This window comes from Lepisma saccharinum, chromosome 23 (genome assembly GCF_977018435.1).
Source record: "Lepisma saccharinum chromosome 23, izLepSacc3.1, whole genome shotgun sequence".
Taxonomy (NCBI): domain Eukaryota; kingdom Metazoa; phylum Arthropoda; class Insecta; order Zygentoma; family Lepismatidae; genus Lepisma; species Lepisma saccharinum.
Genome location: NC_139251.1, coordinates 48,855,225 through 48,875,591, shown reverse-complemented (window position 1 = coordinate 48,875,591; position 20,367 = coordinate 48,855,225). Strand labels below are relative to the sequence as shown.

Below are 20,367 nucleotides of genomic sequence, written 5' to 3'. Positions count from 1 at the left end.
TTAATTAATAATGTTGGATTTTCTACATGTTCAAATTGGCATCTTCATCCTGAACTGCAACTTTTATACAATCGGTAAGGAAAGGTAAAGTAAAATTCCCCGTGCATATAGCACCGTGTCATGAAGGCATGTTTAGGGGATGTAGAGATAGGGCCCCCACACATTATCGATCTCGGCTACGATCTGACCGCCTATACTCCTCAGGGTTACCCTTCAGGTACCCATTGATTTGACGCTGGGTGAGCCTCAAAGTCGCTTTATGCATGGGCAAGGCCGATTCCAACCTTAAATCACGCATCCCGGGGATCGAACCTGGGTCTCCCGCCATGCAGTTATCCATAAGGCATTGACTGACCAGTTTCAAAACTGAAACTTATCCTTTCAAATTAGTAAAAATTGCAAGGAAGTGCGAGAGAAAGTTGTAGGTTCCAAGGGCGAAAAAATTAGAAATTGAAACAATCCGTCCAAGGTAAAATAGTGTTATTCTTGTTCGGAAACAGGAATGCTAGGAATTACGACTACATCCGTTCCATTTGGCACTAAGCTCCTAAAAATGCACGATGAATATTAAATGGATTGAACGTGATAACTGACGTAAGATATGACAAGAAATCCAAAATAAAATTTGTTAAATTTCACAGTTGTTTGTAGAGTTCATGTCTACCTCCTCACACAACACGGTACACAGTCATCCAGTTTCCAGTATAGATGAGACAGGGGTTAGTTGTGACATGCACTGTACCGTGGAAACAATTCGTGATATTCGTTTGTTGTTGATAGTGGTGGCTCATTGGCACGCGCATTTCTTATCAATTGTTTGCCAGTTGTGTGCTTCTCCCCAGGGAAGAGTTAGATGGGTGTTTTCTTTTTGTGTGGTTTATACCTAATTTCTGTGGTAAATAGTATTTCTTCTCTGTAGTTTTCAATATAGCCTCAAACAGAAGTAATATATCCTGAGAATTTTATTATTTATAATCAGTATGTGAGAGGTTTTGATTGAAGTATATTTAAACTTGAAATTAAGAGTGAAGGCTTAGAAGTGAGAAAATGCATAGTTGTGAGAAAGTAAGGTGTTGTTTCTGACAGCTGTCAAATTACAGATACTTATATGAAAACAGAAAAGTGCTGAAAATGAGCAAAGTTCAGATAATGATGATGGTTGTTCTTGACTTGTGTGTACGGAATCATTTTCCAATTCTAAATCTCGAGAGAAATGGGTCCGGTGCCTTTATAGTAAACAGTGGTTACTTGATGCTTGTTCTGGGAGACCTGTTTATATCCGTCAAAATTGTAAGTCGGATGATGATACATAAAGATTTTTGAATTTCGCAATTCATTATATCATTGTATTATTATATTGTTAACGATTATTACCTTTTATATATTAGACTAGACCTACAGCATATTTTTCCTGACGTGGTGTTAGAGATATAATTCATTAATAATTAGGAAATCAGATGGGGAAGCAACTTTTCATCCTAACGGTGTAATTAATGATGCATTTAACCATTGAAATTATTTTTAATGCACAGTGATGATACACAATTTGTCTATAATATGTAATTCAGAAGTGCTAGACACTGTCACAACTAGCCCCACACCGGGTTAGTTGTGACAAAACACTTCTCCTTCCTTTTTCGCAAATACTGCCCTTATGCTGGTTTAGCTAAATGTATACACTTGCATTTAAGACGAAAAATTGTGGAAAAAAATAATTATTATGTTAAGTAAAAGGAAAAAAAAATATCCTAATTTTGTCACAACGAACCCCGGTCTCCTCTACCCTACTATAGTTCAAAAAAGTGCTACTGGCAGGACATATTACTTCATAATACAATGTCATAGTACATTTTTGTCAGAGTTTATAAATCCACTTAATGTTCAACTATAGACAATCGGAACTAATCCTGCACTTAATGTTATTTACGTATTTAAGTCAGTTGAGAAGCTGTTTCCTTTGTACGAATCTTTCAATACCAAACCAATCAAAAATTGTCTGAACCTTGACATTTCAAAAACTGATAATTTTTTGGTACAGTGGCAGTACCTGTAAAGTTGAAGAGAACTGCAAAATTCAAGATTTTCTTGCTCTTAGGTTTGCAGTTATTTACTCTCAAAACTCAACAATCGCAATATTTTGAAAACATTTTGAAATCTTTAAAAAGCTGTAAGTAAAAAAAAACTATTTGACCTAGAGAGATAAAATTGGTGTCATTCTCTTCTGCTTTTTATGATTTGAATATGACATGTTACATGGCTGTGGTATTCGAATTTTGTAAATTTTCAAAAGTCACAATAAAGTTGTATTTTTAAGCCTCAAAATTACATCGTTATGGTTCTTTTTAAATATATGGTTTCATCACTTGACTATTTGCGTGCAAAATTGCATAGTGGTCTGGCAAAAGTTACGCATGGATATTATTATTATTTTCTTGTATTATAATGTGCATGCAATTTGCTAAATTTGTTGACTTCTACTTCATTCACTTTAATTACGAGAGTAACTATAAGCTGAGTGGTTGATGTTGAAGTCTTCATAATAGTGTGCCTTTAATATTTGATTTCAAATAACATCAATATACCTAATATTTATCACTTTTCATACCGGGGTCATTCCACATCAAATCAACGCAAAAAACTAAGATTTTGACACCCACTAACTCCGATTTCGATGAAATTTGGTACACGCCTTTCCTTTATGATTGAGAGAAACCCCGTAAAATTTTTTCACTCTATCTCAAACGGATTTCATTTTACAGCACTTTGAAATATCATCAAATCAGTGTTATCTGTCTTTCTTCAGACCCTCGACACAAGATACCCTTGCTTACATTTTATTTCTCTTCTCCTTAACCAAATATCAGATCTCTTTGAAATTTTACACAAAGTTCAATGCGATAATGAGGATTTCAGAAAAAATACATTAGCACTCAAAAATATTTACAAATGCCTATAAAAGACTAATAATAGATATGTAGCCTAATTTTTGTGGTGGGAAAACTGTTAGGAAAATCTGAATTTTCATCATGATGGAAACAAAAACTTTTCATGTTGAAAATCATTGCAAAGACATGCTCTTTCTCTACATTTTTTTTTGGTTTTTTTATTTCTTCTAACGAAATGTTTAGTTTTTTTGGAAATTGCCTAAAATTTCAGGGTCAATCCGTACGAAATGGTCTAGCACAGGTCGCTCGACCATTTTTAAAATTTTTCATTTGTTTGTCGTTGTAACCCCTGTACAAGGGAAATTCAAAAGAGGCATTATTTTTCTAAAACTAGACTGCGTTTGAAATTGGCGGCCATTTTTGTTTCATGACTTGCAAAATTTTTGGCCTATGCAGACAGTTGCGACAATTATGATAACTCAGCTAAGAAAAATGAGAGAAATCTGGGGTAAAAAACATTGTTGTCAGTACATTTCAGGCTACATTTTATGTTCCGTATCTTATTTCACCACATCTAATGCAAATGGCTGAAATTTACTGTCAAAACTGAGTGATATTCAATTTTGAAGGAAAATCAATGTGATATTTTTTTTAGTAGGTAAGCAATGAAATATCAGAGCTATAATTTTTTATTTTGAGGAAACATCTACATCCAAAGTTTCAGCAGAAAATATTTGACACACGCCTTTTCTTTGATAATAGCTACTAACGGGCTTACTATGCCATTCGTATGTTGTAATTAATAAATACGTACAATAATTGTAATTGCATGATAGTTCATTCAAAGTAAATAATTATAATTGTAACTAATAACATAAATTTGTCTATTTTTGGCAAACTTACCCCTGTTGTATCGTTGTTATCATGTAATATCAATCTCGAATTTTTTTTACAGGTACCTCTTTATGCAGTAAATATCAAAACTTTTATTAGGTTCCCAACCAGATATTGGTTTGATTTCAGTTTAAAGTCAACTTTATGCACGGAAGGTTAATCGAGACTGAACCTACAGTTTATTAAAGTGGAATCCGAACCAGAATGTGCCTCCACTGGATATCGAACTCGGGACCCCTTGATTACAAAACGTCGACGTAACCACTATGCCATTGGGAAGACCTTTCCAACCAGACATATATTTGGAACCCAAATTTTGAAAACAATGAGCATTTTCAAAGAGCTTTAACTCAATGCAGAAACCAGTAACAGATCTCAAAATATTTTCTGCTGAAACTTTGGATGTACATGTCTCCTCTAAAAAGAACTATAGTTCTGATATTTCATTTCTTACCTACTAAAAAAAATATCATATACATTGATTTTCCTTCAAAATTGAATATCACTCAGTTTTGACAGTAAATTTCAGGAATTTGCATTAGATGTGGTGAAAAAAGATACGGAACATAAAATGTAGCCTGAAATGTACTGAAAACTGTTTTTTACCCCAGATTTCTCTAATTTTTCTTAGCTGAGTTATCATAATTGTCGCAACTGTCTTCATAGGCCAAAAATTTTGCAAGTCATGAAACAAAAATGGCCGCAATTTTTAAACGCAGTCTAGTTTTAGAAAAATAATGCCTCTTTTGAATTTCCCTTGTACAGGGGTTACAACGACAAACAAATGAAAAATTTTAAAAATGGTCGAGCGACCAATGCTAGACCATTTCGTACGGATTGACCCTGAAATTTTAGGCAATTTACAAAAAACGTAAAAATTTCGTTAGAAGGAATAAAAAAAACAAAAAAAAAATTTTGTAGAGAAAGAACATGTCTTTGCAATGATTTTCAACATCAAAGCTGTTCGCTGATATAGTGTGTTTTGCATACAAACTTATTTATTGGTATTTTATACACCAGCTTTAGTGAAATGATGTGCAAAAGTAAAAACGCATGTTGAATGAGGTATACCACTACGGCTCTTTAAAATAGCGAAATTCCTAAAAAAAAGTCAGGTACCCAGTCTTGGTACTCGAAGGGTTAAATATTGGAACGCTAATTAATAAAATTTATACACAGGCGTCATGATCGTAAGAAAGGTAAATATCCAAATCCAACATAAAACCTATCATCCCGAATGGTATTTCCTATCCTCCCATATATATGCACTGTGCATAAAATAAACGGAAACCACCTTTGGAAATACCACGGAGGATTATATATATATATATATATACTCCATTATATATAGTTGGTGTTTTACGTCCGTTTTATACACAGTATATATATATATAAGGGAGGATCAAAAAATACAATTTTAGATCAGTAGACATGGGTTTTCTTTTTCATAATGAAAAATTCGCATAAATAGTTTTTATTTAGGCTGTATATATATATATATATATATATATTTAGCATTTTATGAATACTTTAAATATATGTTTTTTTAAAAAAATCTGTTATAAATGCATGTTCTCATTCACATCACGGTCTCGACTCAAAAGTTTTTCGAAGTTTATTGTAGGTCTAGATTATGTTCAGATATGCTAATCAGCGTTGCACTTCGCCAAGTTTCGCAAAAACTGTCATCGTATATACATTTGGAACATTGTGTGACTGGTGGTTGTTGTGGTAGCGTAGTCAGCTTGTAATCAAGAGGTTCCGGGTTCGATACCTATGGATACTTGGATCCCTATTAAACTGTACGTAGTCCCGATTAACTTTACTTTGCATCAAGTGATTTTAAAATTTCAAATCAATCAATCAAATAAACAATTTTTCGATGAACTTTGAAAACTGTTTCTACAAATTTTCTCTCTGGTGTAATTTTACCACTTCAATATTCGAATCAGTTGCTCAAGATATCCCCCCTCCTTTTTGATGAGTTATACTGTTAATGACTTGTTTAATGTTATTATTCCCTGTACGGCACAAAGATAGTATATTTTGTTTTCGTAAATTACATTCTGAAGAGAATTTTATACTCAATATAGATGTAATGTAGTACTTTTTTAACCTTCATATTTCTGATATCACGTGATGCTGAAGACTAAAGCACGGGGGTTCATAAAATGGAACATAAAATCATAATTTACATTGCATAAGGCGTTTACTGGTACCAATGTATATTACAATATGTATACAGCGGTTTTAACTATTTTCTAAAGGAAACAAAAACAAATTGTTTGGAAACAAAAACAAAATATTTTTTACTACTAAGAAAATAGTTTTAACAACTACTAAAAATAGTTTCTTTGCACAGCAGTACCTTGCTCCTGTCAAATTTCATAAGAGGGGTACGAGGGGTACAGTTTGGATTAGGGAAATAAGGGGGTACGTTGTACCCCTCTACCCCCCGTTCCTGCAACACTGTACAATAGCAAATGTACTTCATGTTTTAAATGGATTCTTAAGTTACAGTTTTTAATATCCAATATGTGAGGAGCATATGATCGTATTCTACAATTTTCTTTACAGCGACTGGATTGGACATTTATCTTTCTGTTGGAATCACTCTCGTTGTCTGTGTATTGTACACATCTATCGTAAGTAAACTCTTCTCATTTTTCAGCAACTGACATTGTGTAAATACAAGTTTCATTCATTCACTATATAATCTATAATTTAATTCACAATCAATTTATACCTACGGTCACTAATTTTTCTTGGTTTAACTTGTATTTTAATCTCTCAATCTAAAACGCGATTATTCGAATGTGCAATTGGTAATATAATTAAAAACAGGATGTTATTAATAACTTTGATTTACGTAATATTAGCATTTTTGAACTAGCTGGATAGTGAGTTATGCTAATTTCTCTTGTGAGAAACCACTTGACTCGGTAATCAATATTAATTATTTTGGTTAATGTTATCGTCATTGCTTACGTTATTGTTATTTTTATAGTTAATATTGAGTGTTCAGATAAAACAGAATCGAGTTATGACACTAGTTACTCTCACACAACATTATCAAATTTAATGGTTGGAAGAAACTTGTTGTTTCGACTATCAAATACACAAAACCAATAAACGAACACTGAATTGTTAACTTGTGCAAGAAACATAGTGTTGTAAATGCTACAGCCAGCGGCATTTCCTTATTCAGAACATATGACGCTGTCAAAGAAGGAGACCGTTTATTTCTTTTTTATGAAGAAATATTGGAAATTTTCTCAGAGTAATTTGCGTTTGAATTTTTATATAATTAGAGTGAGACTGAATTGCATAATCAATAGCATCTTCACTAAAGTAGTAATATATTTGAGAAAAAATAAGGACTATTACAGACTACGGTAAAACCTGAAAAATAGTGTTTCATACAATCTAACATAAATTAATGTATCAGTTTTGTTGTAAATCAATTTGATGCGCATAAAATCTAATCGTGGCTGGATTCTTGGGCGTATATATAGTTAACGTAAAGGGAAGGGGGGGTTCAACTTTTGATATGATTAGGGTTGCTATATTTCATAAGTGAAAATCCGGGACACAGCTGACCTGAAGTTTGTTGGGGAGCGAAGCGGGTGGGGGGGAGGTAGGTGCTTGACCCGAGAAAGTTGTGTGTACGTATGTACGTATATATCCGTTATCATTTTATTTACACAGGAAAGAGAGATTTATTTCAACATATTTCAGAACACATATATGTTACATGTTTCGAAATTGTCTGCTTTATCTAACAACATAAATGAACAGGATAAATGAAAGGGGAAAGGGGGCCCGCCTCCACCCGCATACATTCGAGGGTATTCGCTTACTGTCCTGGTTGATGCCTTTAAATAAACATGGACGTCAGTTTCTCTGAATTTAAACAGTTCCACCGCCATTTTCTCTTTTCTTTTCTGTTTATTATTCAAAATATACTATACAGGGTGTCGCAAAACTCTTTCAACAACGCTTGGGTGCTGGTAGATATCATAAAAACAAGTAACTTTTCCCTATAAAGTTTACCTCGAAAGCGCTTAGTTTCTGTGCTATAAGCCCTTAAAACCTATCCTGTACGTATGCAACCAAACACAGCAAACGCTTGCTCTGACATAACTACCAGGGGCGCGTGGCAGGGTTGCCACTAGCGTTCCTTGTTAAGAGAGACGACTTCAAAGCGACAACTTGGGAGTTTTGCCTGAGCAAAATCCAAAACATTAATGATACTTGCGATGTTGTATGAAGCAGTGACAGTATTTATAAACTGACCAAGACAAATAATGGGCAGACTGAAATTCAAGATTACTCATTCCAAAATATCTCCATAATTGATTGATTGATTGATTTGGTTTATTTTAATTCACTTTTCTGCCACCTTTGGCTAATCGCGAAGATGAGGATGATATAATGAAATAACAAATGACACCAATGTCTAGGCCAGGATTTAAACCCGAGATACCAGCGCCTTGGCGAGCTGTGCTAACCACATCACCACGAAGTGTTTCTATGTGTATCATGCGATATCAAAAATTGCAAGGGACACGTGAGAGAGGGGAAATCCACGAACGAGCAAATGTAAACATGATGTGTTTGCTGCCTCGCACGCACACTGTAATGTTATTATAATTTACTTGAAAATTATTCCTATCAGTGCTAGCGTTATTGCTAATCGTGTTCGTCTCATAAGGAAGTAATTGCAAGGTTATTTTAATTTAATGTTCGATTGATTGTTTTCATTTATTTTACTTCGCTTTTTGTGCCACCTTTGGCTAATTTGCGAATATGGGGATGAGTGATGATATGATGAAATTGATGAATGGACACTCACAAACATCCATGTCCAAGCCGGGATTCAAACCCAAGACCACTGGCATCGTAGTGCGATGTTCTAACCACTCCGCCACGTGGGTGTCGCCGGTATCTCGGGTTTAAATCCTGGCCTAGACATTTGTGTCATTTGTTATTTCATTATATCATCCTCATCTTCGCGATTAGCCAAAGGTGGCAGAAAAGTGAATTAAAATAAACCAAATCAATCAATCAATCAATTATGGAGATATTTTGGAATGAGTAATCTTGAATTTCAGTCTGCCCATTATTTGTCTTGGTCAGTTTATAAATACTGTCACTGCTTCATACAACATCGCAAGTATCATTAATGATTTGGATTTTGCTCAGGCAAGACTCCCAAGTTGTCGTTTTGAAGTCGTCTCTCTTAACGAGGAACGCTAGTGGCAACCCTGCCACGCGCCCCTGGTAGTTATGTCAGAGCAAGCGTTTGCTGTGTTGGGTTGCATACGTACAGGATAGGTTTTAAGGGATTATAGCGCAGAAACTAAGCGCTTTCGAGGTAAACTTTATAGGGAAAAGTTACTTGTTTTTATGATATCTACCAGCACTCAAGCGTTGTTGAAAGAGTTTTGCGACACCCTGTATATAATAAAATAATAATAATAATTATTATTATTATAATAAAAACCTGGAATTATAATATCACTTGTGAGATTTTACACATTTGAATTTATGCTAACCAATTCTGGGAGCCAGAACGATAATTATAATTAATTTGGTTAATATAAAGATATGATTAATTAATTAGAAGTTAGTAAATAGATGTAGGTGAAGAATTAGTATTAATGAGTTATTTCTATGCTTCTTTATATTATTATCATTTTCGATTCGTGAATTAGGTATGGGATAATTGAATATCTTGCATTAATGTGCGATATATATTAACCATGATAATGATGATGAGAAAAAATAAAATGATTTGGTTTCTGGTAATTTTTCTATTCTGGTAAACCAAAACAGATTTGGTATAGTGCATTTCCACAGGTAAAATTTAGTAAAATTTACTAAAGTTCACCATTATGTATTATGTTTTCCTTAAACACTCGAAGACGTTCCCCTACCGATTTCTGGGGGCCAGAACAGGGCCCAATTGCCCAGCTGCAACAAGATAACCTACGTATTTGAGACAGGATACAGTTGTTTGCTGCTCATTAAGGTTTCTAACTTCTTGTAATTCCACCGCTGTCGCGTGTAGTGATATGTTCGGAAATCTATGTTGATAGGAATTCCGCGTCAGCATTCTTTCTCGGGGGAGACATGACTGCAGCCTGTTCAACGTCAAGGAATGACGACAATGTGGAGAAAGTTCGTGAACTGGTGAGAGGTGATAGACGTTTCACCACGTAGAAACTGTCAGACATGCTTCATATTAGCAAAGAAATCTGTAGGGTAATTTTAACGGAGGACCTGGAAATGAGGAAAGTGTGTGCTCGCTTTGTGCCTCGCATTTTGACAGTACGAGAAAAAGACAAAGGATAGTGCTGTGAGGATTTGGTGGTAACTGCTGACCAGGACAACAACTTCCTAAGGTGCATCGTGGCGGGAGATGAAACCTGATATTTACAATATAACCCCGAAACATGATTAATTGATTGATTTGGTGCTTTAAGTCCACTTTGTGCACAGTAAGACTAATTGGGACTGGCCCTACAGTTTAAAGTGGGATCCGAACCACTATGTGCCTCCACCGGGTATCGAACCCGGGACCCCTTGATTACAAGGCAACGACGCTACTACTGGGCATGACCCCAAAACAAAAAGACAGAGTGCGCATTGGAAAGGACAGTTCGGATGTCGAAATCGAAGACAATGGTGCTGCTGATCGCATGTTTTGATTCCAACGGACTGATCCCCCAATCAATCAGTGGTATTACAAGGAAGTGCTTTGTCGACTCAGAAACAGGATGAAGCGGGTTAGGAAGGACCTCTGTGATTCTGGGCAATGGTTTCTGTTACATGATAATGATGGGCCTCATACTGCATTGTATCTACAACAATATTTTGCTAAGCATTCAGTGGCAGCGATCCATATTCTCCGCACTTATCGCCTGCTGGTTTTATCCTTTTTCCCAAGCTTAAGATGGCTATGAGAGAGCGAAGATTTGACGACGTCGCGGACATTAAATTAAATGTTACGCGTATTTTGCGAACACTTACTGACAATGAATATCAACAGTGTTTCCAAGATCTGAACAAACGCTGGGTAAAGTTTATTGCCTTATCTGGTGCTTATTTTGAAGGTGATAAAGTAATTTGAAGGTAATTACTTGTTTTCGTTTCTAAAAGAAAATGTTTGGTTCTTTTATGGACGAACCTTGCATATATATATTTTTCGTCGAAATCCAGAGAGAGTCACATGAACAGCTGACCAAATCGGCTTTGTCCAGTTCCCGTGGTGTGGGGAGAATCTCGTGGTATTCTGCGTTGTAAAATATGTCGTTCCGAGTCGTTTTCGAAATAGGTGGCACTCTCAACAAGGCGAAGCCTAATGTTTGCCGCCATATAGAAAGTAAATGGGCCTCCAAATATATGCCTCTTCCTGAAATGCGAGCGAAGGGTGCATGTTGACAGCAAAAGGTGTCCTGTACGACCGGACAAAAAATGGCGTGTAGCAACATCGCCTTTCAGCCCTTGAAACTCCCACAACTGGAGGCGAAAAGTCTAGGTTATCAGAAGTTTATTCCTTGGCCGTTGGGGCTCTAATGGTGCGTTTCTGAGTTTGCATTAGCGTGGCAAAATGTGAGTGTTCATTACGCCAGCAAATGTTGGCCCCAGTAAGTCTCTCTGCGGGTGTCTGTTCATTATATTTATATACTTTAGTGCGTAAATTAATATACGCACATTGCCTGAGGTTTTCAATCTTCACTGAAGCAAATCGTCAATAAGGGTCAATGGACAAGTAGCACATATCTTGCATGTTTTCCTTCTCCCCTTAGCTCTGACAACTGTAAATCTCTCCCTTGCATATTCTGACTCTGAATGGTGTCCCCCGCCCCTTCCCCATGCCGCACGTCTGGTATTAAATTTCTTCGTCTCCCATCTAATTAGAAATTAAGGAATAGTAAATATAATTGTTAAAAGTCACAAAGCCTTCGCTTGGAGATCAAAATCGAAAATTTGGTTTCACGGATATCATAAAAAGATACCCGTTAATATACGTAAACATTTGTCCTTTGAAGTTAACTGCCCTCTCTCAAATCCAAGTTTGTAACTTCGAAATCGTCTACGGGTAGGTAGTAGAATTAATGGCAGGGATTTTGCTACGTATTTGATATGATTTTGTAATCAATATGTATTTGTTTATTCCAGCGATGTATAATACTTATATATTTATATTTTTAGGGTGGTATCAAAGCTGTTATATGGACTGACACTGTGCAAGGATGTATTATTATATGCACCCTAATAGCTGTCATCGTGAGAGGACTAATTGACGTTGGAGGGTTTTCCACTGTGTGGGAACGTAATGAAAACTCTGGAAGGATAGAATTTTTTAAGTAAATACTTTACTTTGTTACTTAAGAAAGGGTTTAAAACTACTGGGTAGAATTCACAAGCTCGTGACTAAAATCAAGCAACTTTTCTACATGCTACTACACGTTTAATGCGAAACCAACTACGACGTTTTATTTTTTTATTTTTTCAAATCTATTTCAACTACATGTTAACAGTTTTGTTGCTATTGCTTAAGTCCATTTCGACCTAAAATAGGCTAATTGAGACTTTCAGTTGAAAGCATGGCGTGGGCACATCCCCTGATTAGAAGATCAATAGATTTGATGAAAGTTTAGTTTGGTAAAGCGAACCTCATTCTATTTTGCTGTTTTATTGTATTACTGGGTGAGTTAGAGATATGGATACCTATGAGATGTTATCTGTCTATCGTTACCCATATTACGAAGCCTATTAGCTGTTTGGGCACCATGAACTGACTTACAGTTTAAGTCACGCTCGTCTGTCATTGGAAGTTCTGGTGAAATTAAATCCGTCCCTTCATGGAATGCCGTATCTGCACGTAGGGATAAGTTAGCCACCCGTTCACTTAGATCTTTTATTGTGTCCATAAGGTCGAGCGTGTTTCCGTCACCGTACTCTGCACATGTGTTCGAAGTCCCGAAAGTCACAATCGACCACTGAGTCCCATCACTTCCTCCTGTACGGCAACTACTTCTGTCTCTAAAATAGTTTGATGACAAACGATTTCCTGTTGTGACGACTCCATCTGAGTTAGCCTCTCTTCAGTTAACTGAATTCTTGCAGGAATGGAACTAAGTTGCTGCACCACTTCGGATAAATGGCCCGTAAGCTGTTCATGGCGTCGCTCTCCTCCTCTTTTTCGGCCTTCAAACTCTCCTCATGTTCGCGATCTTTCTCTGTGAAAGCAGCAATTAGCTGTTCACGTTCATTTTCCGCAAGGGAGACCACCAAAACATTGACCCAATCAGGCATCACTGTCGCTGGAGACGAAACAGTAGCCGTCGGAGTTGGCTGAATTCTCACATCAGAGCATTTCTGGCATCGAAACTCAAGCTCATCTTCAACCACAACAGTCTCTACCATGGGACAGCAGTCCACGTGATAAGGGAGCTCACACTGAACACAACGGTAACCGGATGCGTCGCTCCACGGCTGGCTGCAGAACGCCGCTGATATCTCGGACGGTTCGGTGCGAACTTTGCTCCTGAATACCCGACGATCACCACGATCCATCTTCTGGAAATGGCAATGGATTGGGTGGACAAATCACTAAGGGACCACTGGGCAACACTTCACTGGGAAAGGGGGGCCTTCCTTCTTATTGCCCCTTAGTTGAGGCTCCACAGAAACAATGCAACGTGCCACCACAACCGTAATTCCAGGGTATGGAGCCACCAATTGGCGACACTCTGCTCCTTGCTCTGACTAGACAGTTGGAAGGATCAGTTATCACCCAGGGATAGGGATTAAGGCGATCCCCAATCTACCAGGAAGGTAACCACCGAGCAGCTTATCACGTCAAATAAAATTTGAATCATTTATAATAAAAATATCCAAAAACTTAAATCACGAATCGCGTACATACTGATTCGCACAAGTTAAAAATATAATATGTTTGGTCCTGCCCGCTCGTAGGCAGTGATAGCTACTTATTTATCACGACGGATTTCGCGCACCGCCTTCACCGTTAACAGCAAGATCTCAACTGGTATCTCAGGTGCGAGGGACAGCTTAACAGATTCTTTCTTACAATGCTGCAAACTCATACCATAAAAATAACACGAGAAAAGCTGATAATGTATATGTCAGATTAATGCTAAATAGAGATAGTAAGTTAGGTTGTGGTTGGCAACAATTAAGAATGTCAACATGGAACTTTTACGTCGCCATATACACGTAGCGTCATTTGCCAGTCCTAAAATAAACAGCCAATACGAGAACGATATATTATTGAAAGCGAGACTGAATTGCTATGCGCCCCGGAAAACTATGGATTCCACACTAATATCGGTCGTTTTCGATTATTTTTTACATGTCACCCCTCCCCACCCTACTCCCAGGGGTGTCTTACCCCCACAGTATTTCTTTCGATATTGCAAGTGATACGCGTACCGAGTTTTGTTCAAATCGCTCCAGGCGTTCGAGAGTTATGGTCGAACAAACACACACACACACATACATTCATTTTTATGTATTAGATAGACGAAGGGCTCGGGTGTAAAACATGGTAAGTAACATTTTGGTCATATCTGGAATCATTAAGAAATAAGGTAATTAGAAGCTATACTGTAAATAAATTGTTTTGGTGTTGTGTTTATCAGTTTCACAAGGCTTCACTGACTCCAGTGCAAATTGGCAAATTTCACTTGAAAATTGAAGGATGGCACATTTTATTTTGTAACTTAAAAATTATCAAAATGTCACTTATCATGTTTTACACCCGAGCGAATAATAATGTATTCAGTACATTCAGATCACTTACAAAGTTATTATTTTTAAAACTTGGTTTGTGTATATAAAACAATGGTTTAAATATTATTATTTACTTGCTGAAAATAGCACTTTTTCGTGAAACAACTAAATAAATGTTACGAATATGTAAGATAAATATTATCATTACTGTGCATGTCCCATAATGCAATATGCAAACTACGCCGTTAGAAAGCGACAATGTATGCAGTTATTAAATGTACCTGAAGGAATATTTGCAGGAAAGAATCACTTTATTAATGCAACACCTTCATTTCTTTCAGCATGAATCCTGACCCGACAATACGCCACACATTTTGGATAGTCCTCGTCGGAGGGGGTTTGCACGGGATTACCCTCGTGATAGGCAGCCAAGGGGCCATGCAGCGCTGCCTCAGCACCAAGACGGTCAAGGAGGCGCAGAAGTGAGTACGAAAAAGAGATAAGTAGATTCTTTGAATTAAAATAGGGTCATTCCATGTCAGATCGAACAAGGCCTCTAGGTCATAGTATTCAATTTGGATGAAATTTAGCTTGGTGGTTAAATTATACCTGGAAGGCTTTGTTACAAATATTATTTTCCCTGAGAAATAATTTTAGTATTATGGAAGAAAGTGTGACCCAGATCTTAGAAATGAGCCTCTGAACTAACTTTCAAGACTGGATAACTTGGAAACAATTATCAGAACTTTAATCCAAGGAACACACGCATTGTATCAATATATCCAGACTGTTTACATTAATTCTTAAAGCTTTCCTGGCGGCGAATAATGAAGCTATTTTCTCGGTCAATCTATCAAGTGATTTCCGGAAAGGCTTCCGAGCTTTCGAGAGCTGAAGATGAGAGTGACGTTAGCTCTCGAAAACTCGGAGACCTCTGGTTGATTTCCCGAGAAAACCTCTTCATTGTTTAAATTAGGTAATAAAATAATCCGAAACATGCATTAAATAGTCTTGCATGTCAAAAATGTAATGCTTGCAGTAACAACTGTTATTCACCTAGGAAGGTGATACAAATTTTTCTACTTATCCTAGACGATCGGTGGAATTTCTGGGACGTTTTGATCGTCGCCCGTTGTTAACTGATCCTGTCCTTTTGGAACCATTGTGCAACTGTCACATGCGACACTGGATGTCATTGGGGATTTAGTTCATTAAGATGATTTCCAATGGTAGGTGAAATTCTCTCCCCAGACAGCAGTATGATCTCGATGCTTTCCCTACGCGTTTTCTCACAACTGAAAAATAAGACACTTGTTACAGTCATGCAGTGATAACTATTCCTTATTAAAGATAGGTGGAAAGACCTTCACCGTTGCATTTTTCGTGAAATTGTAGCCTGATTCGAATAAATCACATCACTCCCTTCCCATTTAAAAATTTTGAGTTGAATTCAAATGGAAAGCCGCTTGGAACACACCATTATGGTTCCACCTTGGCCTAACAATCGAGTGGTCAAAGCACAGCGTTTCCAACCGTACGGTCCTGACCATGCATGTACGGACGTAAGGTCCAGACCTTAGCCCGTACGCTAAATGCACGGCTTGTGAAAATTTGATATTGCAGTTTTATCCCTAATATTTCCCTAGAAATTCTTAAACCAATCGTACAATCGTACGGACCTGGAGACAAGAATACAGTCCGTTTGCCATGTGCGTTCGGTATTATGATTTTCAAAAGTTTGCAACGCTGGAGGAAATCGGGAAAACTCCCGTCGCCGATTACACAATCCCGTTTCTCTCACTGTTCATTGGTGGATCCGTCTCGCGTAAGTACTTGCGCAGAGACTTGTTCTCGTTCACCTGGTCTACAGTTAGCTGGTATGGATTGTAAACTGCTTATTAAGCATAACTACCCTTAGAATACCTACACAGTTTTATAGATATGTGAACATTTGTCTATCACGGGTAGGGACAAAATAAGTTTATTTTGATAAGAACTGTATTTTAATTCCTGTGACCTTACAAATGATGCAAAATAAATTATTTAAGACCAAGTGAGGAAGTTATTGACCCTTGAATATTCTGGTGATGTTGAAGATGAAAGGTAACAGTAAAATCGGAAATTAAATACTTTCTGGTGTCACTGGTGGGACACAATACAAAATAAAAATTAAACAATTAAACCCGGTTAAATAAACAATGTGTAATATCCGTACTACCAAGCAAATTATGTTTTATACTTGAGTCTCTATTCAAATGACAACTTTAGATTGTTGGCACACAAGCTTGAATAACTTTACAGAGTTGCATTTCATTTTAAAAATGAAAATGCAGGGGTAACATGTCATGCAATGTCCCAGATGTATATGCATATTGGATAATTCCGGGAGAGATGGACCAGAGGGTTAAATGGGCCAGAGGGTAATATGGACTAGTTCGTTATCTCTGAACTTACTGCTACAATGCACCGATGACGAATTTGACTGGTAATGGCGGAGAATGTTGACACACTATATTGGTTTTGTGTTCATTGAGCAATTATTGTAGCCAATATACCATCTAAATTGAAATCAGTTGGGAAGTTTATCACTATTTACAAGGCATGGTATTGTGCACGTTATCTGATAACATTTTTGAACCAGTTTTCATACAATGTGAAAATTATATCAGTCAATCGTTGATCTGTTTCGAAACGTTGGTGGCACTAACTGTGCCGTCATGGCTGCCTGGTAAATCTATCCCGGACCACGTTGCCAAGGGAGTGATGCACCATTTGGTATATGTGTAAGAAGTCAGTTTTCGGGAAATTATTGATAATTTAGTATTTTTATGAATGGTACTTCGGTCATCCAATTCATCTAAAGCGTTTATTTTTTAAATAAGTACTGTTTATGTAAGATGCCCGTGCAGTAACGCATGCTTGTGTATTTGTCTGTGTGTATAAGGTGCATGTTTGTCTGTGTGTGTGTGCTTGTGTATATATATATGTGTGTGTGTGTGTATTTATACTACTAGTCGCGATGGAGACTGGATTTGATGTTTTATGTGTTCCAGTTGGCTACACGATAACTGCACAAAGTTTCAAAATAAATGTGACTTGTGTTAGAAGGAAAATCAAACACGTTAAGACAAAACAAGTTTCTTCTTATTGGCTACATGACAACTGCAAAATAATATGATCAAAATTGCAGCTTGTGTGGAAAGAAGAAATCTGTAACTTACAAATTAAAATAATTAAAATGTAATTAAAATTTTGATCACATACTTTATTTTGTCACAAATTTTTTTATATATATGAAAGAAATACCTCAAATATACTATACTGATAAAATAGTATTTAATACCAATGTGTTGTTCTATTCCTGCTCTCAATTTTATATGCTCCATCTCTCCCATTTAGCATGGATCACCTAACTCAGGGTGATATGGGATAGATGGACCACTGGCATATTTTCTCTTTACTTTTTTTAATAATATGTGTCTGTTCCATTCACATTTATAACATTATTTATGGTTAGCATATATCGCCAAAATACTATGGTTCAAATATAAATAACAAAATTATAGCGATTGTTAAACAAACTCTCCCGGATTTACCCTACATATAAAGTTTGTAACGTATTCTATATAATAATTCATCTGATAAATTGTTGCATAATTTAACTATAAGTTTGCTTTTATAAAGAGATTTAAATCTTTTCAGGACCATGGTAATTTATGGTGTGATAGCATCTCTCCTCTACTTGCTTACGTGCTTCATAGGAATACTTGTATTTGCAAAGTACTATACTTGTGATCCCTTATTATCTAAGGTAATTATAATGTTGGTTATTGTGCATATTATAATAAATACAGAACATAAGTTACATGCGCCAAACGAGACCCACCTACCTGTCCTGAGGTTAATATTGGAATAATTCAGAAAGCTTCCCGTAATTCTGTGAGCTCCAGATAGCTGGAGGCGCAGCAATGACAATTACACATGAGCCAGTGTGCAGCCAATTAACTGGCGTCGGATGGGCGCTTAACGAAGTATTTTGTCTTGTGAAAATTATGATAAATAGAATAAAGTATGCCCTCTGAGTTGCCGATGTCACTTATTGAAATATTATTTCCTTAGGAGAATAACAATGGCGACTGGGTTGTAAACCAGCTATACATATAAGGTTCCCCATAAGACATCAGTCCCAGTGCACCAAATAAGGCCGAGTTTACAGAAGAACCTTCTTAATATTCTGTTTCTGTTAACACAATGCAACTTTTACTTTCTTGTGAATTACTTACGCGAGAAATTATTGCATCAGCACAATAATATATTGCCTCCATGTTTCAAATTTCTGATCAAATAGAATAAATATGAATGTCTACGTACGATGGTATAGACATGTCCTTACCTATTTATATATCCCCTTTCTTGGGGTCTCTCCCATGGTGACATCGCCTTGTAATCGAGTGGACGCAAATACTTGTTCGGATCCTACTTTAAATTGTAGGCCCAATTCACCAGTAGCCCTTCTGTTCATAAGGTGGACTTGAAACAAAAACTCAAGAAAGAACTATTTTTTTACAGATTGACTTCTTAGAACTAGAAATATTAGGCTAAAACAACGAGCTGTCATTGAATGTCTGACGAACGATTGTTTCTGACCTAAGGATATCCATTTTTGGCTGTTCAAGGATTATTGAAGTGCTGTAGTGGACATCAGGAATGTGTGGCCTTGTGTAAAGATCTTTCAAGGAGGAGAAACGCAATCAGCAAAAAGGCCGACGAGTGGTCGTTCGTTAACACCAGTCACCGATGAAAACCGGCAACTTGGCTGATGCGTTGTGTAACACCGGGCGTTATTTGCATTGACTTTTTTGACTGCGAGTCAAACAACCACAAGCGATATATATGTCAATAGACTTAAAGAAGCTGAAGGAGGCATCAGACAGACATCCATTCCACAAAGATGCATCACGATAATGCACGACCACATACATCTTTCTTCAAACCTAAACAATCACCAAACTCGGGTGGGCTGTGGTGCCTCATCCGCCCTCGTAGATCCATGATTTTCCTCCTTCTGATTTCTGTCTGTTTGGGCCTCTAGGGGACAGCCTGAATGGTTTCAGATTAAAGAAATTTGAAGAAGTTAAATCAGCTGCAAAGTCGATACCAAAGATAATGGTAATGGTAATGGTAATGGTGGAAGCATTACTTTTTCATTGCCTAGTAGGCACTGTAAAAAGGGCCTCCCCAATGGCGCAGTGGTAGCCTTGTAATCAAGGGATCCCGGGTTGATTCCCTGTGGAGGCACATAGGGCTTCGGATCCACTTTTAACTGTAGGTCCAGTTACGATTAGCCTTATTGTGCATAAAGTGGACTTAAAACACCAAATCAATCAATCCAAGGTAATGCAAAGAGAGAGAGAGAAACAGAGAGAGAGAGAGAGAGACGGAAACAAATAATGATATTATTAAACTTCTTTACTTCATTCTTGAGGTAGTTACAAATACAGTGTTTAGTGACAGATGCTTAAAAATTCTTGTAAATATCAATCACAGAATCACAAAGATAACAAACTTGCTGAACAAAACCAGCCGACATTTTTAAGTATTCTGGTTCTGAGAGGGGGAAAATAAGATTGGGAAAACGAACGTTCCGAGAAAAATATCACCATCATTAAGGGTTAAAAGAGGGATATATCAGACAACTCTAAACAAGCAGGTATTAACAACACTTCAATTAGTGGGATTAGAATGCTAGAGGAAAGCTGATATTCTCTCATCTGTCGGAAGACACTGTAACAAGTGCAGAAAATATGTTCCTCAAGAATGT

At 36.9% G+C, this 20,367-nt stretch overlaps 1 protein-coding gene across 1 annotated transcript in view; it reads left to right on the top strand.

Moving 5' to 3' along the window:
- LOC146005334 (sodium-coupled monocarboxylate transporter 1-like) overlaps window positions 1–20,367 on the top strand; it is a 77,722-nt gene that overhangs the window by 45,085 nt on the left and 12,270 nt on the right. Inside the window, exons 6-9 of the mRNA XM_083144504.1 lie at window positions 6,357–6,424; window positions 12,000–12,154; window positions 14,888–15,028; window positions 18,249–18,357. Of these exons, the coding sequence (XP_083000630.1) occupies window positions 6,357–6,424; window positions 12,000–12,154; window positions 14,888–15,028; window positions 18,249–18,357 (473 nt within the window). The remainder of the gene's footprint in view (window positions 1–6,356; window positions 6,425–11,999; window positions 12,155–14,887; window positions 15,029–18,248; window positions 18,358–20,367) is intronic.